Source organism: Saxophila tyrrhenica (assembly GCF_035928015.1).
Source record: "Saxophila tyrrhenica strain CCFEE 5935 chromosome Unknown scaffold_8, whole genome shotgun sequence".
Taxonomy (NCBI): domain Eukaryota; kingdom Fungi; phylum Ascomycota; class Dothideomycetes; order Mycosphaerellales; family Extremaceae; genus Saxophila; species Saxophila tyrrhenica.
In genome coordinates this window covers 1388177-1415088 of record NW_027041740.1, presented here as the reverse complement: position 1 = coordinate 1415088, position 26912 = coordinate 1388177, and the positions used below count along the sequence as shown (strand labels likewise).

Sequence of the window (26912 nt, the reverse complement as noted above, 5' to 3'; positions counted from 1 at the left end):
GGACTTCCCCGGCCCAATCAGCTCACGTGCTCCTCCTGACAGTGAAATCCCGTGACTTCTCTGCTGTGTCCGTAACAAAGGACTCGGAAGTATCGTATATCTATAGTTATCGAGAAGAAGGTTTATAGCTTATACGCCCGCTAGAAAGGTCGTTTACTACTATAAGTACTCGCCTTTACTTTATATACCCTTATAGCGTAGCGATCTCTTAGGACTCGGCTCGTCGTTAACTCCCTTCCCTTATAGAAGCTATAGTACTATCTAGCTTAAACCTTTAGATAAGGAATCGTACGGATAGGCTATATAAGGATAGGAGGATATTAATCGAGTAGTTCTTATCGCGATTTCAAATATAACTAGCTTAAAGTACCGACGGCCTCTTTTAGCGCTTTACCTTTATAGAAATAGTCCTTTCCTCGTAGATATCTTTTAATAGCTTCTTTATCTAGATAAATACCTATACTATAAAGTTTATAGACTAAGAGTAGAGTTAGGGTCTACGTAATATAATCCTTTAATACTAGCTATATTTAATACGTTATTATACTCGCGATCCTTTAGATATTAGTAAGGACAAGAGAGTACTATTTTAGCGCGTCGTTCTCTATAGGAAGTTGTTTTAAAGTACGCGTTAAAACGCGTAGTAGGGTTTACGACCCTAACGCTAAATTTCGCGGAGAAAAGTTAAAATACGTCGTATTTTTGGAGTATAATTTTTCTAGGTAGCTATAGCTCCGTTTAATACCGTATAAGAGGATAGTACTATAGGGGTAGGGCGCGGTACTCCTAGTACGGTACCGGTACTTTAATTATCTAGTATAGCTTCTACTTCTTACCCTAGCTCTTTTTCTTCTAAACCGACCTCCTAAAAGTCTTTTTCTTCTTTATCTACTAGAGTAATCTAAGGTAGAGCGGGCCCTACGTTGCCCTAAGGGTTATAGCTAGGGTTCCTTCGAAGGTTACGACCCGTTATAGTATCGGTTAGGGGCCGGAGTAGTATCGGTATAGGTAAGGTAGACTATCGTTATACTCGAACTAGCTACTCCTTATAAAGAGCTAAGAGATAGTCGACTATAAGGGAGTTAAGAGTAGATAGTATTAATACGAGTAAATAATAGGTTTAAATAGTTACGAATATCTAAGGAAGAGAGAGGACTTAGGGATAGGAGTCGCTTAAGTAGTAACGAACTAGCGGTAAGCCCCCGGTCTAGTAGCGGCGAGATAGTACTACGTAGGCGTCCTCTTATAACGATATTATATACGGTTATTCGTTAGAATATAGATAGGGCGAGCGAGATAGCGTAGGGAAGATAGTAGTACTAAGATAGTAGTAGGAAGGGTAGTAGTAAGATAGTAGAGTCTTAATCTATTTCGTTTCGCGTAGTACGTGGATATAGTTTTAGTTCCTCCTTATAGCGCCCGTGTATATCTTTAACGTCCCCGCGGACGAGCTAGCAATCTCGTTAGCACGCCACGCTATATTAGAGCTCCTTGTTGTCACACTCACCTTGTCTGGATAATAGTCGTGAAAGCCAAAGTAATAGTTAAGGCCTACGAAGAGGACAACGACCAAGAATACGATAGGTGCCTAAGGGAACGATGCTGCATTGATGGTTGCAGGGTCTAGCGTTGCCAGCAAGCAGAGGATGAAGAAGAGTGGTGTTGCACATACGATGCCAATCAGGCATATCCCGAAGCGAACGTATTGGTTCGCTGTTGTAGGAAGGCCGAAATCCGGAAACAGTGCGCCTCCGTACGGCAACTCTTTGTCCGTACGTTTGTGCAGCGCCAGGGCAAACAGGGTGAAGATGAAGCTGAACCAGAGACCAAGCGTCGAGAGCGAAGCAATGATGGTGAAGGCGTAGCTGCTGAAGGTAAAGAGTGCCCAGAGCAGGGAAGCGATCGCAGAGATGATCATTGCCGGCCAGGGTTTTGAATGGTATAACAGAGCCAGGATCTTGTTTGCGACTTGAGGGAACAGGCCAATTCTCGCTCCTGCGAAGATGCATCGGGAGGCGGTCGCGAGGCCGAATGAGCTCGCGGTCAGCAGCATAATGGATGTCGTGATGCCGACAGAATCAGCTTTGGCGAGTGGAGAAATGTCTGTTGAGGGCATCGCAAGGCAGAGATAGAGATGTGCCTGGCCGAACGGTGCTTCCAGGATGACGTCCAAGCTTGGCGTAGCCGCCATGAGCGCAAGCAGAGTCGCCAATGCGATCACTCCGTTCACGGTGTGCCCGATGATGATACCCAATGGCAGCTTTGTCTTCGCGCTCTTGTACTCCTCGCCTAGATGTGATCCGGTGTCTTGGACGGAGAAGGAGACCAGAGCTCCAATGAAGGCATAGATGATAATCTCGGCGCGCAGCTCGCCCTTGGCCTGCATTGAATAAAGTCGGTCGCCGAAGGGGCTTTGCAGGTCTGCTGAAAGATACATGGCGAGGAACCACGATATGAACACAGCCCACGCAACAAGCAAGAGCGGCCACATGTATCGAGCAGCACTGATAATGAGCCATGATCCGAGCAGTGCGGAAATGATGAAGCATGAGGTCAGCAGCCATGGCAGCCAGATGGCAGCTCCTAACTCCGGTTGGTGTAATGCAATCACGCCAACAGCGTTGCTGGCATTGAAATATGATACCGCAGTGGCGCCGACCGTCCAGGCTGTGCCTTTGTGTTAGCAAAACGGAGCTCGACTCAAATTGCCAGGAGGGCTCACTGAAACAGAGGACATTCCCAACCACAAACGACACGGCCTTCCATTCTCGTAAACGAAAGATCCAATGAAACTGACCGGCAGCGTTGGGGTCCCAGGAGATCAGCTCGCAGATGACACACTGTACCGCAGCTGCAGCAAACCACGAAACAGCCAGGATAGCTGTGAGCAGGCCAGGGCCAAGGTCGACGACAAGCGGGTAGAATGTGATGGCGATGTACATAGGAATTGCCTGACCCAGATCGTCAGCTTATATCACATTGTGGTAGTTGAATGCGGCTGGACTTACCATCACGCAGATGCCCTGCAACGCGGCCATCTCAGGCGTGATGGAACGCTGTTCAGCGCTGTTAGCAGTCTGCTATCTCAATCCCTGCCATATCCGCATACCGAGAGCACCGTGTCATCGCATGCAGCGACGAGACGTCTGTAAAGGCTACGCATGAGCGCGAGTCGGTACGGGAAACTCGTTTGGTGCTCAAAGTACGATTCCAACAACACCCGGAGAAGGCAGGAGTATAGACTGGTCGCAGGTGTTGGAAAGCGTTCCTCGGCCGTCAAAAAAAAAGTGACCGAGACTGGCAAGTTGCGTATCTTCTAGCTCGCCAGAACAAGGGCAACAGGCCTGGACCGCCTGGCGATGGCCACTGAGCCACCACATCCTATTGGTAGGGGACCGGCCGTCGCTTAGATATCGTAGATTGAACTACTGCAGGGCCCCCGGCACTTCCACCGAAGAAGAGGCATTCTGCAGAGCAGCAGCTTGGAGTATACGGATATACTTGTGATAGATGCAGTTGCCGGCTTGACTATGAAGCACTAAGTGGCTTCATTTGTGGTCTTGAAGGTCAAAAATGTAACGGAGTCTTCAATCCAGAGCGTGTCTTGGTCAAGCTTGGTGTCGATCGCCTTCTGGTATGAGGAGGCCAACGTGAGCGAGCGGCAGCAAACGTCCAGGATGTTATTGTGCCAAGTCTACGGATATCAAGCCGGAGTAGAACTAGTAGACGACCCACGGCCCCCGGCTGCGTGCCGCTTCCCACGCGAGGTCTGACACCTACGGGCCGGCATGCTACTAAGGCGAGGTAATATAAGAGCCGTGCGGGGATTGTGCGAGTTGCACTTCATCACAGTCCGTGTCTGTCTTTTAGGCCATACCGCCAGGGATCGCTACATCTGAAGCGTACCTTGTGATGGAATAGCCACTTCGAGCTGCTGGGTCGTGACGGTCAGTGTGTCCTCTGATGAGCGGCTCGTTTAGAAGAAGCTCCATCTCAAAGGTAAGGACTGCCCGTTTCACACTGCTGGAAGAACGTTCCATCTGTTGCAAACACTTTCAATGTCCTGTAACATACTCAACCTTTCGTACGCTGTACAATTATGGCCACGCAAGACTCGGAAACGACGTACGCTCTTCGCAGGCTGTGCTTTGTCTGCACAACCTTCTACCTATGTCTTTTCTCCGTGACAGTGCCGGCATGGCGGCCCAGACGACTGAAAATGTACGCTCCCCATCAAGCTGGATGATCTGTGGTCATACTTACCACGCACCAGACTTTCAAACGAGCGGTACGATGGGCGGGAGATCCTCGCCGCCCTTGACTAACGATCCGGCAGCCTCTGGCTATACCACCTTTCCACGCTTCCGCCGGTAAGCACATGAGCATCGGTCGACGATTGCACGAGTCTAACAGACGCAGCTATTCGCCGTAGTTCGCTGCGTCCTCTTTCATCGCTCTCCGGTGGTAAGCAATTCATCCCAATCGATGACTCTTAGCACAAGCTCACGAAGGCGATGTAGCCTCTCGCGTTGATAAACGTCTTCAACCCTCTCGTCTACGGTCCGATGACGCTCGTCATTCTCGGCTTCACCGAAGCGGCTTCCAGAGACCATCGCCCACTCTACTCGGCCGCCGCCGGTCTCGTAGCTTTGCTCATAGCCGCGCAAGTTGGTTGGGCTGCGCATGTATTGGTGTCGTGCGGTGAGAATAGACGGTGCGCGGCTAAGCAAGAGGTAAAACGCTCACTCACACGTCATGTGGCAACGGTTGCTGATTGCCGCTCAGGACGTCCAACTATACCTCTACATCGTCTGGGCCGTGGCGGATTCCTTGGTGACAGCAGGATTCATCCACCATCTCCATACGAAGCTCATTTCGCTCCGCATCGCCCGCTGGCACGTCATCTCGCTCACCGCTCGCTCGTTGGCCATCATCGTCCTTGCCATAATTGGCATCACGCACAAGGACCGTCTGACTCGAGAAGCGCAGGTCGACGTCGCAATGGCTGCATCCGTCTGCTTCCTCGTCGTCAAAGCATTCGGAAGCCTGGTCTTCAGCGGAACGTCCTCGACTGTCCCTTACTCGTCACGATATGGCACGAACCAGTCCGCCGGCCGCACTTCGATCGAGCATCCCACGAACTCATCGCAAGAGCGCATCAACGTCGTGCAAGAGTTATACAGCTCGGATGATAAGCTGGACGTTATGGAGGGTCCAAGGGGAGTCGAGTCATCAAGGAATCAGCGTCGGAATAGCGAGCGTTCAATGCAGTTCAGAAGAGATGAACGAGCCCACATCACAAGCTCGGCGCGACATTACATTGACGGAGAAGATGATGCCAGTCTGGATAGCGGTCACAGCAGGGCGACCATAGTACGGACGACTATTGCTATGGAGCGGCCAGGGGACGTATCTGCAAAGACGGCTTAGGGCGCTGTAGGATACATGTAGACACGACCATCGGATTGTTCTGTCGGAGGCTTACAAGTCATAGCTTACGCTTCATGTGTTTCGTCAAAGCAGGCGAATATTAAAGATTGTAGTTGGATCCGCCAGTAGATGCTGCTCTTGATATTTCCATTGAAACTGCGCTTACGTGCACGCAAGAACGCCACAAAGCCTCAGGGTCGTCTCTCCCGCGGCATCTCCCACATTCGTCTGACGTGGAGGTATTGGCAGGAGTTCAAGCAATGCTACTTGCGATACCTAGTGAATGACCCCCCCAAGTACATGTACTCTTCGAACACCAGCCCCACTTCCCTAGTACACCAAACGTATGGCCATCTTGACATGAGTATGTCGACTACAGGCGCCCACGCCACACCCACCTACCACCACCATGGACGAGGACAAGTATCGCAACCTGCCGATACCCACCTACGAAGAAGCCACATCCTCTCGACCAACCTCATCACAAGGCCCCGAAGAAGCGAGCGATGATGCGGAACGGCAGGGCTTACTCGAACAAGCGCGATACCATCAACCCACTGTCGACTCCGCCCGATCCAGCGAGGACAGCGACCTTCGACTACCAGAAGTCGGCGCCGATGATGATAGACGGCAGATAGAAGAGCTAGACTACCTCGACCCCTCCGCCGATGGCTCGCAAAGACAGCGCGGCCTATATCATCGGGCGAGGTTACGCGGGCAGTGGTCGAAACGCCTAGCCAACATCTCCGCCACCTTCTCCTCCCTGCGAATACCTTCCCTCCGGTCCCTCTACACTCCTGTCTCGTCAGGAGACGATTCCGATTCGAGAGATCCCCCGTCTGACCCTCCGCCCGCGCGCTCACGATGGCTGCCCACGCGCAACCCGTTGCCGGAGGAGTACCGCGTGTCTGCGCCGAATGTCGCCCGGCTATGCGGCCTATTCATGATCGGCGCAATGATCTACGCCCTATTCGCGCTCGACATGTTTCCCAACAGGCGGCGGCGGATGGGTGCACATTTCGATCCCGAATCAGTTCGGCAGTTCGTTCAAGAGCATGTTGACGGGAACAATATCGCACGATATCTACATCACATCACCAGCTACGATCATGTCGCTGGCACGGAGGGAGATCTGTATCTTGCCAAGTGGATGCAGGAGCAGTGGGTGGAGGAGGGTGCATTTGACGAAGTCAGCTTGCAGAGCTACTACGTTTATCTCGACTACCCAACGGCGGACGGCCGGAGTGTTAAGATCGTGCATCCGGAGCGGAAGAAGTGGAAGGCGAAGCTGGAGGAGAAGCAGGTCGACAATCAGAAGCAGCAGACGTTTGCGTGGCATGCGCATAGTAAGAGCGGGGAGACGAGGGGACCACTGGTCTATGCGAACAGCGGAAGTCGAGAAGACTTTGCGTGGCTGAAGGAGAATGGAGTTCAGACAACGGGCGCAGTCGCTTTGATACGGTATGGGGGTGCCCAGCCCAACCCAGGCCTCAAAGTAAAGGCGGCGGAGGAGGCGGGATGCGCTGGTGTCCTTCTCTACTCCGACAAGGACGATGATGGCCGCGGCAAGGGTGAGGCATATCCCAACGGACCGTGGAGATCGGAGGACAGCGTACAGCGTGCATCCGTCAGCTTCGGCTCTTACGTCGTCGGCGACCCGCTCTCACCTGGCTGGGCAAGTCGCAAGAAGCACGACCGGACCAAGATTGACGACAACGCCGCCTTGCCCAAGATTCCTTCCCTTCCGCTGTCCTGGCGCGACGGCCAAGTTCTCCTTCAGTCACTGGACCGTCAGGGTACCAAAGTCCCACCTTCTTGGATCATTGACCCACAAAGCGGAAGGGGCGAAATTACGTTCACCGGCGGGAAGCCAGCCAACGTATCCGATGACGACGGCAAATGGGTCATTGTGGAGTTGAAGAACAACAATGAATTCAGCGAGCAGCAAGAAATCTGGAATCTCCACGGACTCATCCAGGGTATCGAATCTCCCGAGAAGCGGGTCGTTGTTGGCTCGCACCGCGACAGCTTCTGCTTTGGTGCCGTGGATCCGGGGTCGGGGTCGGCGGTCATGATGGAAGTGGCCTCCATCTTTCTGTCGCTGAGAAAGCTCGGATGGAGGCCGCTGCGGACGATCGAGTTTGCTTCCTGGGATGCCGGAGCGTACAACAACATCGGCAGCACCGAGTTCGTCGAAGACAACCTGGGGTATCTGCAAGACCACGGCATCGCATATTTAAACGTGGATGCCGGAGTGAGTGGGAACGACTTCCGAGCCTCTGGAAGCCCACTATTCAAGAAGGCATTCATGCATGTGCTCAAGCGTGTTGTGGACCCAGTATCCAACTCTACGCTACGGCAGCTGTGGAACAAAAACGGCGCCGCACTGGCTGGTTTGGGTGGCGGAGGCGACTACGTGCCTTTCCAAGATATGGCTGGCATGTCGTCGGTCGACTTTGGGTTTGAGGGGCCACCAGGCGGGTTTCCGAAAGGTAGCTGCTATGAGACGTTCGAGTGGATGCAGAAGTTTGGAGACAACGGATTTCAATATCATCGCACTCTCGCTCAGATATGGGCACTTCTCATCCTCGAGATCTCTGACAGGCCACTCATCCCTTTCAACCTGAATGCGTACGCGGGCGCAATCGCCGGCTTCGTGGACAATCTCCAACAGGATGCGCAGGAGACATACTCCCGCCTGAACGACGGCAGGAAAGTCAAAGGCGCAAAGCAACTTACCGAGATGACTGCCTCCAACAAGAACTCCTTCGCCGGCTTCGACCTTTCGCCTCTCCGCAAAGCCGTCACAAACATGACCGCCAACATCGAGTCCTTTTCCCGATTCGAAGACCTCTGGATGTCCAACGTCCTCGGCGCCGGAGGCCTGGAAAGTGGTAATTTCGCGATCCAGCGCCTCGACTACAATGACCGCATCGCGCGCTTTGAGAGTGATCTGCTGGACCTACCTTACAAGCACGGCGACAAGGGCATGCATGGGATCCCTGGCAGGGAGCAGTTTGTGCATGTTCTGTTTGCGCCGAGCAAAGTTGATGGTGGGGTGGAGGTGTGGCCGGCGGTGAGGGATGCGTTGGAGCAGGGTGACTGGGAGGCGGCACAGAGAATGGTGGAGAGGGCTGCCAGTGTCATTGAGAGGGCAGGGAGGAAGTTGATGGAGTGATGGGAAAGGACTTTGCTTTTGGGTATTGCATGGCGTGGTGTTGGAATGGTTATAGCGTGATTGTTCAGATGATTGTGCTATGAGCATGTAGTGACCATGGTGCTGTATGATACAGAGGTCTTCTTTGATTACTATGTCTGTTCGCTGTCATATACTCTAGTCCCTTCACGCCAGCGTCCATGTATCTCGGTGGTGTTGAGCTCCGGTGGCGTCCTGTCCATGGGCATGTGAAAGTCTACGCTCTGACATCACCGCGACTCAACTCTGGAACTCGTTCTCGAGCAACGCGCACTCCTCAACAACACCACCACCACCCACGTACCTGAGGAAGCCTCGCGAGATGCATTGAAGATGAGGTGACTCTACATTCAACCGCTTCACAGCCTGCAATGCGCGCCGCGGCCTTCCTCGCACGAACATGCCTCCGCCACGGTAGCCAGCCTGTCCGCCCACAGGTCCGGCGACATGTACAGCAGAGCCTACGGCGCGGACACCCGACCAACCCATTCTCGACCTTTCGTTACCTCCGATACACCTTCCGCCCACCCCCAGCGCCGGTCAAAGGCGGCTCGGCACTTCTCCTCGCCCTCAGCCCAGCAGCCTTCGTCTCCATCGCGGACGGGGAAGACGAAGAGCACGAGCACAATGGCAAGACGCACGAACAAGAGATGCTGGAGATATCCATGCAGGAGCTGGCGGACTACGTGCCAGAACGGCTGCGAGGGTCACGAAAGATTCGAAGAGGGATATGGCGATTCGTGGATACGTGGATCGTGGAGCCCATAGCAACTGGCCTACGCTTCTTGCATTTGGTGGTTATTTTCGTGCCGGTGCTTGCTACCATACCCATCATGTGGTTTGGCGGAAGGGTGGGGGAGAGGGACAACGAGAGGAGAGGAACGTTGTGGTGGTATGGCTTCCTGGTCTCGTCGATGGAGAGGGCGGGCGCGGCGTTCATCAAGCTGGGTCAGTGGGCGGCGAGCAGGACGGATATCTTTCCTACGGAGCTGTGTATGGTCATGTCGTCGCTGCACTCGAACGCACCGGCGCATTCGCTCAAGGTCACGAAAGCCACGATTGAGCGTGCTTTTGGCAGGAAGTTCGACGACATTTTTGAAGAGTTCCAAGAGAAGCCGCTGGGTGTGGGAGCCATTGCGCAGGTGTACAAGGCAAAGTTGAAATCCGATTTGGCATCTATGGATGAAGACTCTACGAAGCAACCGAGTACGCTGCGGGAACGAGCACAGCGGAATCTAGATCCCCTGCTGAAGAGCACGCCCCAGCGCGTTCCGTCGAGCTATGTGGCAATCAAAGTGCTACACCCGAAGATCGAGCGGATAGTAAGAAGAGATCTACGGATCATGGGCTTCTTTGCCAACATCATCAACGCCATCCCAACCATGGAATGGCTCAGCTTCCCAGACGAAGTCGACCAGTTCGGCGAGATGATGAGACTACAGCTCGACCTGCGCATTGAATCCGCAAACCTGACGCTTTTCCGACGAAACTTCCGGAACAGAAGCACAGCCTGGTTCCCATACCCCTACACCCAGTACACGACACGCCAGGTCCTCGTCGAGGAGTTCGCCACCGGCATTCCGCTCGAACACTTCCTCCAGAACGGTGGCGGCGTCTTCCAGAAAGAGATCGCCGACGAGGGTCTCGACGCTTTCCTCCACATGCTTCTCATCGACAACTTCATCCATGCCGACCTTCATCCCGGCAACATCATGGTCCGCTTCTACCGACCAGCGAAGGTGGATGTCAAGTCGAGCCTGCCAGAGAGCTTGCAAAACAAGGCAGGGATGAAGGTCGCCGCAATCCAGAACGGCGAAGACGTGACCGAGACCGTGCTCGCTCGTCTCCGACCCCATCGGCACAACAAGCAGGAATGGCTTGACACTCTCACAGCCATAGATCGCGAGGGATACAGGCCGCAGCTCATCTTCATCGACACTGGCCTAGTCACCGAGCTGAATGACAAGAACCGAAAGAACTTCCTGGACCTCTTCAAGGCCGTTGCTGAGTTCGACGGCTACAAGGCCGGTCATCTGATGGTGGAAAGATGCCGACAGCCGGACGTGGTCCTCGACAAGGAAGTCTTCGCACTGCGGATGCAGCATCTCGTGCTCGGAGTCAAGTCAAGGACCTTTGCGCTGGGCAACATCAAGATTGGTGATATCCTGAATGAAGTGCTGGACATGGTCCGAGGACACCATGTGAGGTTGGAAGGCGATTTCGTCAATGTTGTACTGTCGATTTTGCTGCTTGAAGGGATCGGCAGGAGTCTGGACCCAAACCTTGATTTGTTTTCGGGGTAAGGCGTGCCCTTTGTGTTCTCATTGACAGTTGCTGACAACTATACAGGGCTCTCCCAATCCTGCGGCAGCTGGGTGCGCAGAAGAGTGGTCCTCCGGACTGGTCGATGCTCAAGGTGTGGGCAGGTCTTGAAGCAAGAAAGTTCTTGCAGGCCAGTGTCGAGAGTGTGGAGGCCTGCGTCCGCTACGACCAGCTCTCACCGAACATCTAGACGCTTCGAGGTGTGTAAGATAGGTGTCGAAATTGATGCCGATGAACCACTCTAATCCGAGCCGGTCTTTCTCTCCCACTTCTGCACTCTGTTCTGACATGGCCACGTAACTGAATGTGTCTCGTTTTGCTTGATTCCGTCATTTAAACAAATGCAATCAAGACGTGTCCGGAGCTGTCGCGGATGGCTCTGCTGGTGTTGACTCCCTGAGCATCGTTGGAGCCATCTTTGACGAATCATACGAGAGCACCTTCGTGGCCCGAAACATCGCCTCGTCTGGCTTCGGGGGAGACACCATGGACGACTGGCCGATAGCCTTGCAGTAGCTCTGACAGCCAGCTATTTGAGCGCAATTAGCATCTTGCCAGATGATCAGTCGTTCGAGGTACCTGGAAAGTTTGGGTCAACAGCTGTATCAGAGGTCGGGTGGCGCTTGAGAGGTGAGATGTGACGTACGGATCTGCCAGTCCAATTTCAGCCAGGCCTCCTCGTTGCTTGCACATCTGGACAATCGCGCCCATGTGGAGGTGGTACCCCTGCAGAGAGCCGCGCTTGAGCTCATAAGCTGCCAGCAGCGTCACTGCAACTATCAGCTCGTTCGAGATGGAGCGGATCGGATCGTCCAGCGCGGCGTTGATACTGCGTATGAGATGGCCCTCCAGCTGGAGGATGTAATAGGATTCTGTCTCACGAAGTGGTGCGCCCAGAGGCGAAAGCAGGTGTTGCGTGGTGAGCAGGATGGAGGTTGTGAGAACGACTGGATCTCTCCCGATGAAGGACAGAAAGCGGCCGTAAGCCTCTCCGGATTTGATCACGCTGTTTTCTCTCGCAAAGTGGGACTCGAAATCTGCTGCCTGTAAAGCGACAATGCCAGCGTAGAATTTCTGTCGTTGGTCAGCTCAGCCTTGTTTGCAGTTGGCTGGCTTTCTCGTGAACGAGCTTACCAGAACAGACGAGACGTCAAGTTTGAGCCTCTTCAATCCTCTTCCCACAATGTTCAGAGGGTCATCCAGAGCAAAGGCTTGAAACGCCGCTGTGCCGTCCGAGAATGACTTCCACACTGGGCTCCCAGGGACTACCGCGTTCTGGAAAGACGGCAAGGCTTTAGCATTGATCGGGTTGGGTTTTCTCTGATCCTCTTGCGGTTCGGGCTTTTCAGTCTTCTGTCGTTTGGTCTGCTTTCGCTTCTTGACTGCGTGCTTTCGGCCGTCGTCGCCTGCAGATGGGATGAACTTCCGTGAGCGGGTGCTCAAGTTCGCCGCATCCTGCCTGGCGCGGCGATGCTGCTCGGTGGTGATGTAGGACCGCACCTGTTTGCGATATCCACGGGATTTGGCATCTGCTGGTCGCTCTAGAACGACGAATTTGAAGTTCCCATGGCCCGTTGCGTCCTGCGTGTTGCCCGTCGTCGACTGGCCGGCTTCTGCTTCAGTCGAACTCATATGGACGAAGAGACGCTATCAGTACAAGTCCGAACGTCTGACACACGGTACATGCGGTGCAAATATTTGATGCTGGGATTTGTGAGTTGACGAGGCATGACATGGCCTCGCAGCGCCTAGAAGGTTAAGGGGAAGTCAATATCGCGGTGAGTGGGCAGCAGGAAGCGGTACAATTAAAGCCCTGGTGTCGATCCCCGCAGGTTCAGGTCAAAGCCCCGGTACGTCCCTATTCGGCACATTCGGGATGATAGGCTAATGTAGGCTAGTGACGACTCCTTCCTCCATCGGATCGATCGCAGGGCTGGGCAGCTGCAGGTCTCGGTCTGTGACTCTTCCCGACCGAAAGTGTATCTCCCAATATCCCTCCTACTTCGTCAGACTAAGCCAGCGCTAGATCGATCAGCCGCTTGCTGGTGACGGTTAATGACATACCCAGCTCTCACCGATGGTGATGTCGTCCAATCATCCCGCTTCAATGCCTACGTGAGATTGTTGGGCGACAACTATCAGAGCTCACAGAAGCAATCCTGCATTTCGGACAGAGATGCGGTATAGCAGGAGTCATCTCCGGGGTTCGCCTACCAACCGCGCCAAACTTGCACGGCAAAAGCCAAAAAGTCTGCCATGTGGACTCTTCAACATCGGAGACCTCGTATCTTCTCGCGGAGCCGGCCACCACCGGGAATACAGCGGTTGCAAAGAGGCCCAAAAGCCGTCGAAGAACCTTCCCACAACTCAGATCAATGATCTTGCATTCCCATCCAATCGGAGACCCTGACGAAATCGTCACATTAGTGTGGCTGGAAGCAAACCCGCGGAGCGACCTCTGCATCTGACTCTGCTTCTCTCGACGCTTCTGGTTGTCTTTCCGTCGACGACGGTGCCGAGTTGGTAAAGAAGGGCGGCTCTCCTGGTGGATTTGGCCAGAGCTCAGTGTCTTCGAGCCATATGCAAGGCCCGCGACCATCCGCACTAGGGATCGTAGCTACGAGCTCGCCCTTGGAAGGACCTGCAACTCTGTGATCAACCTCTTCATACAGTGCAAGGCGCAACGAGAGTCCGACTTTGGCAAGACTGGCCCGGATCTGAGCATCAACCTTATTCAGGATCTTCCTTTCAGCATCAATGGCAAAGATGGCGTACGCAATGTGGGTCTCAAAGTGGCCTCGGAACTGCTGCAACAGCTGAAGAACAAGGTCGAGGTATCCTTCGTGGTGATCGTGGCTTGCGCAGGAGCGGTCGGCGTCACTTGCGTCTACCCAATCGTCTGACTTGCCAGGAAGTGGTGACAAGTGTGCCAGTACGACGGCTGTGGTGCCATGAATGACAAGGCAAGTGCAGCCATTCAGGTACCTTGTACCGATTGCTGTATAACCACAACCGGGTAGCAGGATCTTGGAGTCGTCAACGCCAACTTCCAGCAGCTGGTCGTTTTGGGCGAAATATTGCAACTGCGTCGAAGGAGGCATAACGTCCAGGTAACTGACAGGATCGTGCGCGAGTTGGGGAGACCAAATTCAGGGCGCCCATGATCAAGCAGAATTGAAAGTGCATTTCCGGCATGACATGTCAATGCGCGGATCGAGAAGCAGGTGGTACAGGCACAAGGCTGTGGTGAATGGCTCGCAAACACCAGCGCAGCGGCAGAGCGAGGCAAACTTTCGGTTGATACGTGGCATGTGTTACATGTGTGACGCAGTGGCAGCAAGATATGCTCATGCGAGAGGCCTGTTCATTCCCAACCTGCTCATGTATCGCCTTCCATTGGGTTGTTTTCAGATATCATGAACCGCTGAACGAATGGTTTTAGGCGACGATCAATGATCACACAACTACGTTGGCCGCCATTGCTCAACCTCATCATGGACGAAGAGCTACGGACTTCCGAGCAGTACTCCGCCATGGCCTCTGGGATGTAGCGACTTGTCTCCCATCAGCAACCCCTGGACAATCCCTCGACCAAACCTTCGACTAGGACAGCATCATGGTACAGCCTCCTCGCGACTTGGTACAAGCCCTCAAGAAGGTTGACATTATAATGTTGAGCAGCGCGCCATCAACGCATTCCTCCCCGGCTCAAACAAGCGGAGGGTCCAGAGAGACTTCCAGCGACACAACAGTGAGCTGCTGAGAGGCAATGTGGTCATTGATCATGGGGGATGACAGATTTGCTATTGCACGAGAACCACGAATTCGTACTCCTCACATCTATTGTGTTGCAAGCTCTGGCTTTACATTCTTCTCCCACCACTCCCCCCATTCGACGACCCTCTTCTGTAACCTGGCTTCTTCCGCTGCAAACACGGCCGCGTGGCTCCGCACGCACTCCTCAATTGTAACACCCAGGAACTCTGTCTGAGCTTTACTTACGTTCATCTTGCCGTTCTTCACTGCTGCAACAGCCTTGACGAATTGTTGTGTCAAGCCATCATCGCCGCCACCATGATGAGAATTCTTGGGCACTTCCGGCGTGAAGCTCCTCGTCGAATCGTTCTCGAAGTCGTTGAGTGTGATGCGGCTACTGTCGTAATGGATCTCACCTTTCGTGCCATATATCCATCCTCGCCGCTCGCACTGCGCCAGCGACTGCGCAATCATGTGGAAGTTTGCCGTCTTCGCCGTGCGGCCATGCTGAGGGTCATCATCCCATTCAAAAGTCACAAACTGGTCATCGCATACATCGTTGTCGCTTTCCCAGACGCAGCGGCCGAACCATGAACGGCCTTCAATGTCCTCCACCGGCGTTGTTGCGGCATCGTAGTCTTCCACCAAGGATTTGAAGAGAGCGTCTTTGGCCTTAGGTTTGCCTTCCGTATGCAATATTGTCTCGACTTCGGGGTTGACGATCTCAACAGGCCACCTCGCGTTGCTTTTGGCAAGATGCCTTTCCCAGTAAATTCGTTTGGCTGAGTACATACAGTTATCCTGGATTGGACAAGACAGACAGTTTGTGGCAGCTCCAGCTTCTTTAGGCTTTCTAGACCTCTTGAACTGCTTCAAAGAGCCTCGCGAGGAAACATTGCTTGGGAGATGTGGAGGCAGATTGTTTCCTGCTTGCGGCGAGCAAAGCATCCACATGAGCCAGTCGATGTCGTGGCAGCTCTTCGTCAGTAAGCTAGGCGCCGTATACGACTCCTTTCTCCAGCTGCCGCGGACATACGAATGGCTGAAATGCCACCAGCCGACGGGCTCGGTGTGCTCAACAGAGAGCACTTCACCAATCACATTCTGCTCTCGGACGAGATGACGAAGGAGCAGATTGTGAGGGCTGTATCTCAGAACGTGCCCAATTGCGAACACCTTTTGGTCATACTGTTCAAGCGTCCGCTGAATCTGAAGGCAATCCTTGAGTGTCGTAGCCAGCGGCTTCTCGCACATCAGATGAATCTCCAAAGGCGCCAATGCTGTTACTACTTCCGTATGCAGCTCATCGCGGACGCACACGAAAGCGCCGTCCACTCCAGGAGGAACTGACTTGCCAGCCTCTTCGTCCTTCCGTCGTTGCAGTTCGTAGGCAATGAAATCTTTCCAGTCTGCAAACTCTTGTCCAGCGGAGGACTCGCCTTTCCCCCAAATGAACTTCGAGCCTAGCAGTCTGCGCTTGAAGGGGATGGGCTCGACAACTGCGGCAATGGTCGCAAGGCCTGAGTCGACAGTCGCACGAGCGTAGGCATTGCCTCGAGAGCCCGCACCGATGACGGCGAGTCGAGGCTTCGAGGTGCTCGTACGGTCGCTCACGTGGCCGCGATCGTCTTCGATCAATGGCGACATACTGACTGACTCAAGCTATGGTGCGAAGATACCATACGACACGAGGTTGCAGTCGTTGCTGACGTTCACTCGTCCCCGATTGGTGTTCCCGACTAGGAAGGACCGATGGATCGTTTCTCAGCTTTGGGCTTCTGTAGTGTAGCTCGGCCGTTCTGTTCCATTGCCTCGGCATAGTCTACGGACTACTTCCTTCCTCATCTTCCCGAGTTGATATGAAGATGTGCTGTAGTTGTCCGTGGATGTAAGTTGCTGTATTCTCACCTCCGGCCTTTCATCGCATCAGTCTATTGCGCAACAACCAGCATCACAATGGCCAGCAAAAGAGTCGAGCAGATAGCTGCTCACCTCAACTACCCACGGGGAATGCTGGCTGGCCAGACTGCCATCATCACCGGTACCAAACCCAAGCGCAAACCCTGCCATGTCTGAGACATTGGCTAACCCTTTTACCCTTCTGTTCGCAGGCTCAGGACAAGGCATTGGCGCAGAAGCAGCACGACTGTTCGCCAACGAGGGCGCGAAGGTCGTGGTGTCGGACATTGATGCTGGTGAGCCATACCACTCAACAGCGTGGGGATACCCTGCTTACCCATATTGCTACTTCCAGCCAAAGCAAAGTCCGTCGCCGACAGCATCAACGAGGCCGGCGGCCAGGCCATCGCTGTACCCGGTGACATGCTCGACGACAAGTACCTCGAATCGCTAGTCAAGAAAGCCGCGGAGTTTGGCAACGGCAAGCTGCACATCATCGTAAACAATGCGGGATACACCTGGGACGGCGTGATACACAAGACTACGGACAAGCAATGGGATACCATCGTGGCACTGCACAACACACAGCCCTTTAAGCTGGTTCGCGCCGCCGCGCCATACTTCCGCGTGAAGGACGGTGAACCGAGGAACGTGGTCAACATCTCATCTACTTCTGGTCTTCACGGCAACGCCGGACAAGCCAACTACGCTCTGGCCAAGGCTGGCGTGACGGGTCTCACCAAGACGATCGCAAAGGAGTGGGGCCCGTCTTTCGGCGTGCGCGCAAACACTGTTGCGTTTGGCCACATCATGACACGATTGACGGCGGCCAAGGAGGAGGGCGGATATGTCACTCTGCCGGATGGCGAGAGGGTGGCATTGGGCATCCCTCAGGCGCAGAAGGCGGCCAGGGAGGACGGTTCGGCAGCGTACAAGGACATCCCACTTGGCCGGCCGGGGACGGCGACTGAGGCCGCCAGTGCGATTCTGAGTATCGTCAGCCCGTTGATGAGCTATGTTTCCGGACAGACACTGAGTGTTACGGGAGGAAGGAATATGTAGGAGGAAAACGATCGTATTGTCAGCATCTGCGTATATCTCATGTCCATCTCATCCCGCGTTCCACTGGCACGCCCTTCAAGACCCTTGCACAGCAATTGCCATCCGTAAGTTCATCAGCGAAAGCAACACGGGGGTGATGAGACGGAGCTGGAATATCTGAGCGAGCTGAACTTCACGATGTACATTAATGGCTTCTTTGATGAATGCCCCGGGTCATGGAGTAAGAACATTGTCATGCTCGTAGACTGGACATTGAGCTGAACAAAACTAATACAGTGGGTATATTGAGTTCAGTATCCGCGTAGGTCACAGCTACAAAGCCCTATTCATCCTCATCCTCGTCATCAATAATGAACGCCCCTCTTCTCCTCCCTCTCTGCGTTGCGGGCTTCACCACAGGCACCTCGTCCTCTTCGTCCTCGTCCTCTTCCATGATAGGAGGTCGTGGTTTGTCAGGAGCTGCGTTGCCTGAGACCTCCGTCAAAGGCAAGCTTGGATCCGCATCCAAGGCAGTCGGAGAGGTCGAAGGAGTTTCCTCTTCGCTCACAGCATGGTCGGAAGGGTGAGCACTGTCCTCGTCTTCCGAGAAGAGGCTCATGCGCATGCGCTTGGGGGGTCTTTGGGTGGCTCCATTTGCTTCTGAGGTCTCCGAGTCCGCGTCACTGTCGTCGCTCACCACCAGCGCCTTGCTCTTCGACTCTTTTGCGGCGGTCTTCTTCTTACTAGCCTTCTTCGGGTTCGCACCAGCCAGAGCCTGACCACCTTCACCCTCCTTCAGCTGCCTCACAGCCTTTCCAATCTCACTCTTGACTTTCTTCCTCCGCTCCTCCTCCAACATAAAGAACTCTTGGTCTCGCTCCGCATCGCTCTCATCATCACTTGCCGTAATGAACAGGGCGCTCTTGATCTTCGCATTCTTCTCCTTCTCCTTCTTCTTCCTCGCGTCTGCCTTTGCTTGCGCCTGCTCCTCCGTCAGCTCGCCATTATTACGCTTGGTCAGCCGTCGGCGCTTCGAAGGCCGTTCGGCGCCTTCTGGAGCTTTGTGGCGGAAGTTGGCAGGGAACTCGGCCTCGCCGTCGGAGAGGGAGGCGTTGGATTCGTCGTCGGAGAGGGCGGCGGCGCCGCGGCGGGCGGTGGATTTCGGACGGATAAGGTCTTGTGCGTTCTTGCCGTCGTCGAAAATGGGGGGGTCGTGCTCGGCTTTGCGAATGTGGTCGAGGGCCTCCTTGAGTACCGCGGCGCTGATATGGTAAGGAACGACCCAGGAAGCATCGACATCGTCTGCGGAGCCCAGCCGTTCCATCCCGAGAGTGGTCATTAGGAGGCGAAGGTATTTGTCCTTGAACAAAGCCTCTTTCCTCTCATCGCCGTCTGGGGTCAAGAAGATTGTCGTTGCTGCTGGCGTGGTCGATGGTGCAGGATCTGCCCCTTCTTGATCTTCACGGTCAAGGTCCATTCTGGCATCCTTCTCATCTTGCCATGCCTGCCTCTCATCGCCCGCTCTGCCAACTTCCTTCTTCACCCATTCCAGAGCATCAGCTTTGCCCATCTCCAGCATCACACCGACAGCTACCGCGAGCCTCTTCTGAATGTCCTTCACACTCGGCTTGACCTCCAACTCTGCCGGCGGCCGCGGTGCCCTCCATTGAATGACTCTCTCGAACCCGTTTTGCAGGTAATACACCGTCCCAGGAATCTTCGAGAACAACATCTCGACCACCGCCGCCTCCTTCCATCCCTTTCCGCCATCCTCATCCGCCTTCTCCTGCCGCTCCATCCACTTGAAGCAGCGCCTGAACACCTGCTGCACAAGAGTCTCCCACTCCTTCCACCCCTCAATCCCATGATCCAGCCCACCCGGTCCCTTGATCATTTGCTGAAACAATAGCAATATATCAACCCTGAAAAGCAGAACCGCCAAATCTTGCTTGAACGCCAGCCGGTAGAAGAAGCGATGACACCGCTTCAGCTGTGATGTGGACAGATCCGCGTAGTACTGCGTCAGCGCGACAAAGGTGTTGACGCAGCCCTGCGAGAGGAATTTCGCGCTGAAACGGGCGAAATCGAACTTGCGCTCGGAGACTGTCATATGGGCTTCACGCTCATCGTCCGCCGCGTCTTGGTCGGCGTCTTCGTCGGGTTCGGCATGTCCATCTTCGTTGGTGGTGGGCTGTTGGTTCTGAGTCTTCTTCTTCCGCCGTGCGCGTCGCTTGGAGCGGATCTGAAGGCCGACGTTCTGCTTGCTGTAGTTCTCGAGCATGCGGACGAAGACATGCACACACTCCGTCACAGCATCCAGATAGCCAAGGCCCTGGTTTGAATATGTCCGGCAGACTTGGACGATGCGGTCGTGGGTCGTCTCTTCGTAGAAGATTCGGTTCGAGATGTTCTCTGCGATCTCCTGATCTTCCTCGTCCTTACTCTCACTCATGCTCTGTACGGTCAGCAGGATCTGTGTGAGACAAGTCAGCATGGCCCGGAGGTCCTGCCAGATCTTCTCGTCATATGCACGCTGCATGTTCCTGTTAAGCAGGACGAAAGTCTCCTGGTCGAGGACTGCTGCAATGTATGCGAACCTGTTCTCCTCGGCCTCACCCTCTAAAGCCTCCTGCGCTTGCTTCTGCTCTCTGCGTGCGGCCTCCGCATTGAGGAACCAAGATATCAGATACCAGAACTGCCGACAATTGGAAGGCACGATGCGCTCGGATTCACTCTCCATGGCCTTCCGCAAGCTTGAGAAAAGCGGGTTGAACGACGAATCGAGGAAGTCTTCTACGAAGCTGCGAAGATGGCGACGCGCTGAGTCTGTCAGCTCAATACGGCCACCGAAGGTCTCGCTCTCATTCAGCTCCTCGGTCTGTTTTCCACGGTTCTTTGGCCGGTTATACTTCTTGCTCGCATCCATCTGCTGCAGCGTATTCGAGGCGTCCGTGATGCTGTTCTGCCCACTCATGGTGGATACCTTGTTGTCGCCTGTTTTGACCCAGACCATGGTGCCGAACCTATTGTGCCTCGTTGGGGCATGCTTCTTATAGCTGTTGAGCATGGCTTTCTCCTTGCGCATCAGAGTCTGCAGCTCGTCGACTTCGGCCGTCCTCATCTGCTCGTCCTCCATGAATAGCTTCCTGCCGTCTACGCCCTTCAGGAGATGGAACAACGTCTCCATGACCACCACATCGTGATCTCGGAACTCGTCACCCACGCCACTCCCGATCGTCAATAAGAGACTGAAGACATCCTGCTCATGGAAGGCGTCAATGGTGGCAGATCGGCTGACCTCGTTCTCATCTCCCAGACTCGGCAGATGCTGCGGTTGGGTGATCATGCAGACATTCTTGAAGCAATGCAACACCAGCTTGATCACTCCTTCATCCCTCCTACTCCTGTCTCTCCTTTCAACAGCCATCGCCGGCAGTCCCGCCCTCACCATGGTCCGCAGAATGCTGGCACCCTCGAAGTGCAGAATTGCTCGCTTGTAGCCCACTTGCGCCAACTGCAACACCGGCATATGTCGCACATGGTTGATCTTGGTCTTCTCTTCTTTCACCTCCATGGGCCATGTCAGGGTTGCGATCAGCTGTAGACAAGCCAGGGCCAACTTGGCCTTCCAGGCGTTATCCTGCTGCTCCTCGGGCCATAGCGCCAGGATCTCCAGCAAGTCGCTCTTGACGAGGTTGGAGTCGGCGAGACATCGCTTCACGTCGTAGCGGTCGAGCTTGTCGTCGTACAGGCGCAGCCAGCGGAGGATGTCGTTGAGCACCGCGAGAGCAGAATCACCAATCTCGTAGCGGTCGTCGAGGGTGGACTGGCCGCCGACGGCGCTGACGAGCGAGTTGATGTAGGCTCGCACCTCCGGGTCGACCGTCTTGCTCTTTTCATACACCTCCATCGTCGTGGTCGTTATTGCATTTTGCTGTATGCTATGTCAATGTTAATGCTCTGTTCGAATGCGATTCTAGAGTGACGCGACGCGACATGACCCGCGTCTTAGCGCGTTTCGGCTTAATCATCGACATAACGAACCAGCAAGACCCATGTCTGTACGACGGGGATGCGCTTTCGGTGTTGTGGCCGTCAACATTGCTAGAAGAGCTTCAATCTTTACCATGACGTGAGCGAGACGATGGTGGTGGTACGCGAATCGCCACGCGCCAAAGTGTCGCCCGACAAGAGCGCGACGCAATGGCCGCCCAAGTCGCCCTTCCAGGCCCTGCTGTCTTCACCGAGCGGTCGGAGGAAGTGGCAGGACCACGAGAGCGCGCGAGAGAGATCCGTGTCGCCCAGTCCGGTCAAAGGGAGGCAGGAAGCTCCCCAGATCGCGACTCACGACTTTGGCGAATCCGTGCCTGACGAGGACGACGAGGAGACGCTGGAGTTGCAGCTGCAGGCCATCCAGACCAAACTGAAGCTGAAGCGACTGCAGCAGGAGAGGTCGAAGGGTGAGGGGGCCAGTGGGAGCAGCGGCGACAGTGGCAGACCGCGGTCACGGCCTGGCTCATCACCAACCAAGTTGACCTTCGACTCGATACGGCCGACATCACCAAACAAGACTACCTCCCACGCGACACGACCGCGGCCGCAGTCACAGGTGAGCAACGTGGAAGTGCCGCTTTCACCCACCAAGGACCGACGTATAGAGCCTACAGAGCAGCCTTCGCCAGCACGCAGGAGATTAGGCTTGACTGCCGAACGCACGGCACGCGAGCTGTCTCTCAAGCGCGCGAGAGACGGCAGCCAGATCAAGCGGACTGAGCCTTCCCGAAAAGCTCAGGATGTCGTCGAACCGCCGAAGTTGAGCTTCAGTGAGAGGTTGAACCAAACCAGGGCGGAGGCGCAACAAAAGCAGGAGAAGGAAGAGAGGCTGGAGAAGGCGCGGAGCAAGGGCTTTGGCAGTACAGCGACTCCAACGTTTCAAAAACCTGCTGGAGATGGAGAGGCGTACGGCAGGACGAAGTCGAGGGCAGGCACGGAGGAAGCCAAACGGCCATCATCCGCACACCAGCTTTCGACATCCACAAATCTCGACAATGACATCGCCTTGGCAAGGAGTCAATCTACCAAGTCGTCCAAACGCGAGAACCGCAAGATCCCACACGCCAATGGTGTCTTCTCGCCTGGCGATGGCCACTCACACGAAACACCGGCAAACGGCACAGATGAAGGTGGACCGGGCTTCGACCCTTTCTCTCAGATCCATCTTTCCAAACGCCTCATGCCGCACGCCTCCGTCGCCCGCGCAATGGAAGACCGCGAGGTGTACACTCTCCCGCGGCTCTTGAAAGAAGTGAAAGCACCGCACTACGACCCACCTGACTGTGAATCCGACTACGTTGTGTTCGCAGTCCTGGCCTCCAAGTCCTCACCCTTTGACCAGAAGTCCTCTCACAAGACCAGCGATAAGAACAAACCACAAGACGATGCCCAAGCTCCACGGAACAAGTTTATGGTCTTGCACCTCTGCGATGGAGCTAAATGGGAAGTTGACTGCTTTCTCTTCGGCTCCGCCTTCGACGCCTTCTGGAAGCTCACTCCTGGTACCCTGTTGGCCATACTCAACCCCCACATCATGCCACCGAAAGGCAACAACAAGCATACTGGAGCGTTCAGTCTGAAGCTGGGTAGCTCCGAAGATTCTGTGCTAGAAATTGGCGTGGCGCGAGATCTGGGTTACTGCGAGAGCGTGAAGAAAGATGGAACATTGTGCGGCGAGTGGGTCGACAAGCGCAAGACGGGCATCTGCGAGTTTCATCTCAACCTTGAAATTGAGCGGAACAGGAGAGGCAGGATGGAAGTCAACACGATGGGTCGCGGACACGGGAAGAAAGGTGACAAGCGGCCGGCGAACCGCTGGAATGCGCGAGGGGAGGGTGGATGGGATAACTACATGGACGGAAAGAAGGCGAAAGGGAACAATGTGAAGCACGATCGCGAGTTTGGACGTGTGTATAGTATGCCGCCGAGTGCAGCAGGGTTTGGAAGAAGTGCGGCCAAGATGCTTGATGCCGAAGACACGACTGAGGGGCTGTATGGCATGTCCAAGGAGGAAGCGAGTCGCAAGCGTCTTGCTGAGGCCCAGAAGGAGCGTGATCTGGCGAAAAGGCTGGGCGCAATGGGCAACGGTGTTGGGGCCGAGTACCTGCGGGAGACGACAAAGACCGCCGTCGGTTCTACAACGACCACGAATGGCGGCGTTGCCAACGCCACCAGCCAGACAAACGGACAGAAAGAACCCTACTTCCCCAAACCCTCCGCCGCCTCCCTCGGCCTCCTCGCCAACGACGCCTCTTCTGCTCGTTTATCACCAGCGAAGGACCGCCGCCGTCACTTTGGCCTCGGCGCCATCTCGACCTCCGGCAAAGAAGCCATGGGCTGGGGCGGTGCGCGCAAAAGCGGCCTCCTGCAACCCAAGGCTCCTCGAATCGATAGCCCAGAGAAAGGGCAGACGAAGCTGACACCGTCTGATACAAATGGCGGAGCGAGGCGGCCGGGCTTGGTCAGGGAGAGGTCGGACGGCGGGGATGGCAGGTTGAGTCCGAAGAAGAGGGCACGATTCGCGTTGGAGAATAAAGGAATAAGGGAGCCTGGGAGGGAGAGTCTTGGAACGGTGCAGCCAAGCCTTGGAGCAGGGAATGGTAACGATGGTGACGATGACGATGATGATGATGGGTTGGATATTGTGTAGCACACCTTATATCTGTAGCTGCGGTAGTCTTGAGCACAGGGCCTAGAGTACAAACGCCGCGGCTTTCACCGTCGAGGAAAGCCATGAATCTTTGAAAACAATGCCATTTCTCCAGGGGTCCGAGCCAACAGCAGTCCTGGTAGCAATTCAAAGCAGGAAGAAGAAGCCACTCAGAGCCGCTTGACCCTCCTCTCCGCTCATGAGACTTCACCAAAGGGACTCCAAACTTCCAAACAGCTTCAACTTGTTGAGACCCGCTCGAGAAGCAAATCCGGGCCAGTACATTACACCTCAGTGCCGCCGAAAAAGCAGCAAGAGGGCCGGCCTTCTTCGACAGCGCCTCTTCTCCAACTTCGAAAGCCCTCACGACCTGCTAGGCGGCCTCACGACGCCATGAAAATTGAACATGAACTAGCGTGCCTTTCCTCGCAGCCAATCATGACCCCCCACTAGCCAGCGCCCCGTCTCGAATGCATGAGGTGAGGTTGCGCGACCGTAGCCAGCGAGGATCTTGAAGGGGTTGTCGTTGGATCGGAGAACATGAAAGGCGGTCCATTCACGGTTCCATGGGGAGCGCAGTCCAATGTTCAGACGCCGGTGAGGAGGCCGCAAGCCTCTTCTCGAAGATCGAAAGTGCCTTTGTGCTGCTGAGCGATTGCAAAGTAGCTCGAAAACTTGACATGAGCTAGCGTGCTCTGGTCTGTAGCCAATCAGATACATGAGAGCCTTCTCGAGCAAGTGGAGTAAACTGGTGGAATTGCAGTCGTTTGAGAGGTCATGCCGGGAAGGCCAGTGGTGGAAAAGCGGCGACGGTCATTCCAACCGGTCGGAGTCTGGTCCGCGGGCTTTTGAGGCGCGCAATTACCGCTGCTGAATGATCAAAATCGAAGATGAGCCAGAGGAGATCGAAGGGTAAGCGTGTCCGCGTACATCAGCTAGCGCTTGGTACCTTTGCGACCAATCCGAGCGAGGTCCATTTCGGGGTGGGCAGGGGAGGAGGACGAAGGCACAGATGCGTTGTCGTGCAAGGCCACGGCGGTCGTCCTTACGCCCCCAAGCCAGGAAAGGTTCTTTGCCTGGTGATGATAATGGTCCTAGAGTGACATCTCTCGGCCAGCGCGAGGTGTGGGTCCACTTCTGCAGATGGGCAGCTGGCTGATTTCAGGCCATGTATCGACGAAGAGAATTCGACACTGCTCAGCCTTGAAGATGTCGTGAAGCTCCAGGCCAATCAATACCGAGAGTCGACAGCAGTGAGTTTTTATGTTTTTGTTTTCATGAAAGACGGTCGTGTATTGACGGTGGCTCAAGCTTTGGAGATCCTACCTCACGTGCTGCAGCATGAGCCAAAACTACTTAGCTCGAGACTCCCACGACGCGGCCCTCAGTTAGACCCCGCTGGCGGCTCAGTGTCCCATGTGAACAGAGTGTACTGCTCATATACGAAGATTCCACCGACCGTGCAAGTGACCGCTGTAAAAGCAATAGCCAGCTTGCCCTGCCTACAGATTTTGTCAATCATCATTAACAGTGTCTCTTCGAGGTTCTGATAGTTGCACTTACCCTTCGTCCTCGCCCTGAGCAGCAGTCCACAGCAGCACGAAGATACCAGCGATCAGGATCATAACGCTGATCATGAGGTACACTGCACCCATCTGCCACAAGTAGATGTGGGTTGGCCGCGGGAGTATTTCGCCGTTCTTCCCTCGCTTCGTGGAGCTGAGCAAAGCACGGATGGCAGCATTGGCATCGGTTCGGCAGGAGAGGCGGTGCAGTCGGATGGACTGTGAGGCGGATGTCAGGACCGAAGCGAGGGCCAAGGTCAAACCGCAAAACCAGCAAGCTCTGACGGCCCATGGTTTGGTGTTCTCCTCGGTGCGAAAGACTTGAGGCCAGTCACCGGTCGCTGTCATGACGGTGGCCATCAGACCGCCCTATGCGTGTATTGATTAGAGGGGATGGGGAGAGGTGGCGGAGAAGCGTGTCAACCTACTACAATACCGATGAAATTGAGCTCTGGAAAGTTGTGAGCAAAGGCGGCAAGCCAGGCCAGAAGAGAGGCTCACCTTGAAGTTTGTTGTCCTTCCATCGCTCCGTCATTCGATCTCTCTCATCCGTGTCCTCCGCGTTGAGCATGCGATAGATGGGGCTGACCACGGTCGTTGACACGAGGAGCGCCGACATGCTGGTCGTCTGCGTGTCATGCGGCTTTTCTGTATTTCACTGAAGACTAATGAAGATATGAGGCGAGAAACAAAAGCCCGGCACTCGGTGAAGTCAGAGAGATTGAGTTTAACTCAGAACTGACACCTCCAAACCTTATTCCCGCTAGCGCATGACGTATTGCGGGCCTTACTACTGCAATAAAACTTGAAGCCGTGGCCTGACTGTTCTCACTTGCCATTTGCTTCGTTTTCTCGCATATTCGGAGAATAATGGCAATAAAAACGTGATATTGTGATCACTACTACCCAAGTGCGACAAGCTACTTGCATGCTCAACAACATTGTATGCCGACCACATCAATGGCCGAACGCCTGACCGTCTAACTTCGACGACGTGTTA

At 54.7% G+C, this 26912-nt stretch overlaps 9 protein-coding genes across 9 annotated transcripts; 5 read left to right on the top strand and 4 right to left on the bottom strand.

Annotated features, from left to right (window-relative positions):
- Positions 1-4755: 4755 nt before the first annotated feature.
- LTR77_005906 (uncharacterized protein) lies at positions 4756-5440 on the top strand (the record flags this gene model as incomplete). Its single annotated transcript, XM_064803149.1, has 2 exons — positions 4756-5373; positions 5405-5440. 2 exons carry the CDS (start codon positions 4756-4758, stop codon positions 5438-5440), a joined length of 654 nt encoding a protein of 217 aa, XP_064659274.1.
- A 399-nt stretch (positions 5441-5839) lies between these two features.
- Positions 5840-8608, top strand: LTR77_005905 (uncharacterized protein; the record flags this gene model as incomplete). Its single annotated transcript, XM_064803148.1, has 1 exon — positions 5840-8608. One exon carries the CDS (start codon positions 5840-5842, stop codon positions 8606-8608), a length of 2769 nt encoding a protein of 922 aa, XP_064659273.1.
- Positions 8609-8997: 389 nt separating this feature from the next.
- LTR77_005904 (uncharacterized protein) lies at positions 8998-11138 on the top strand (the record flags this gene model as incomplete). The annotated part of the gene is made up of 2 exons (XM_064803147.1): positions 8998-10925; positions 10976-11138. 2 exons carry the CDS (start codon positions 8998-9000, stop codon positions 11136-11138), a joined length of 2091 nt encoding a protein of 696 aa, XP_064659272.1.
- Positions 11139-11295: 157 nt separating this feature from the next.
- On the bottom strand, positions 11296-12580 carry LTR77_005903 (uncharacterized protein; the record flags this gene model as incomplete). Its single annotated transcript, XM_064803146.1, has 3 exons — positions 11296-11527; positions 11595-12022; positions 12083-12580. The coding sequence occupies 3 exons, from the start codon at positions 12578-12580 to the stop codon at positions 11296-11298; spliced, it is 1158 nt and encodes a 385-aa protein (XP_064659271.1).
- A 2208-nt stretch (positions 12581-14788) lies between these two features.
- Positions 14789-16351, bottom strand: LTR77_005902 (uncharacterized protein; the record flags this gene model as incomplete). The annotated part of the gene is made up of 1 exon (XM_064803145.1): positions 14789-16351. The coding sequence occupies one exon, from the start codon at positions 16349-16351 to the stop codon at positions 14789-14791; it is 1563 nt and encodes a 520-aa protein (XP_064659270.1).
- A 421-nt stretch (positions 16352-16772) lies between these two features.
- LTR77_005901 (uncharacterized protein) lies at positions 16773-17665 on the top strand (the record flags this gene model as incomplete). The annotated part of the gene is made up of 2 exons (XM_064803144.1): positions 16773-16899; positions 16959-17665. 2 exons carry the CDS (start codon positions 16773-16775, stop codon positions 17663-17665), a joined length of 834 nt encoding a protein of 277 aa, XP_064659269.1.
- Positions 17666-17987: 322 nt separating this feature from the next.
- TOF1 (Topoisomerase 1-associated factor 1) lies at positions 17988-21554 on the bottom strand (the record flags this gene model as incomplete). Its single annotated transcript, XM_064803143.1, has 1 exon — positions 17988-21554. The coding sequence occupies one exon, from the start codon at positions 21552-21554 to the stop codon at positions 17988-17990; it is 3567 nt and encodes a 1188-aa protein (XP_064659268.1).
- Positions 21555-21788: 234 nt separating this feature from the next.
- On the top strand, positions 21789-24347 carry LTR77_005899 (uncharacterized protein; the record flags this gene model as incomplete). Its single annotated transcript, XM_064803142.1, has 1 exon — positions 21789-24347. One exon carries the CDS (start codon positions 21789-21791, stop codon positions 24345-24347), a length of 2559 nt encoding a protein of 852 aa, XP_064659267.1.
- Positions 24348-25731: 1384 nt separating this feature from the next.
- LTR77_005898 (uncharacterized protein) lies at positions 25732-26531 on the bottom strand (the record flags this gene model as incomplete). The annotated part of the gene is made up of 4 exons (XM_064803141.1): positions 25732-25849; positions 25911-26281; positions 26341-26363; positions 26414-26531. The coding sequence occupies 4 exons, from the start codon at positions 26529-26531 to the stop codon at positions 25732-25734; spliced, it is 630 nt and encodes a 209-aa protein (XP_064659266.1).
- Positions 26532-26912: the final 381 nt, after the last annotated feature.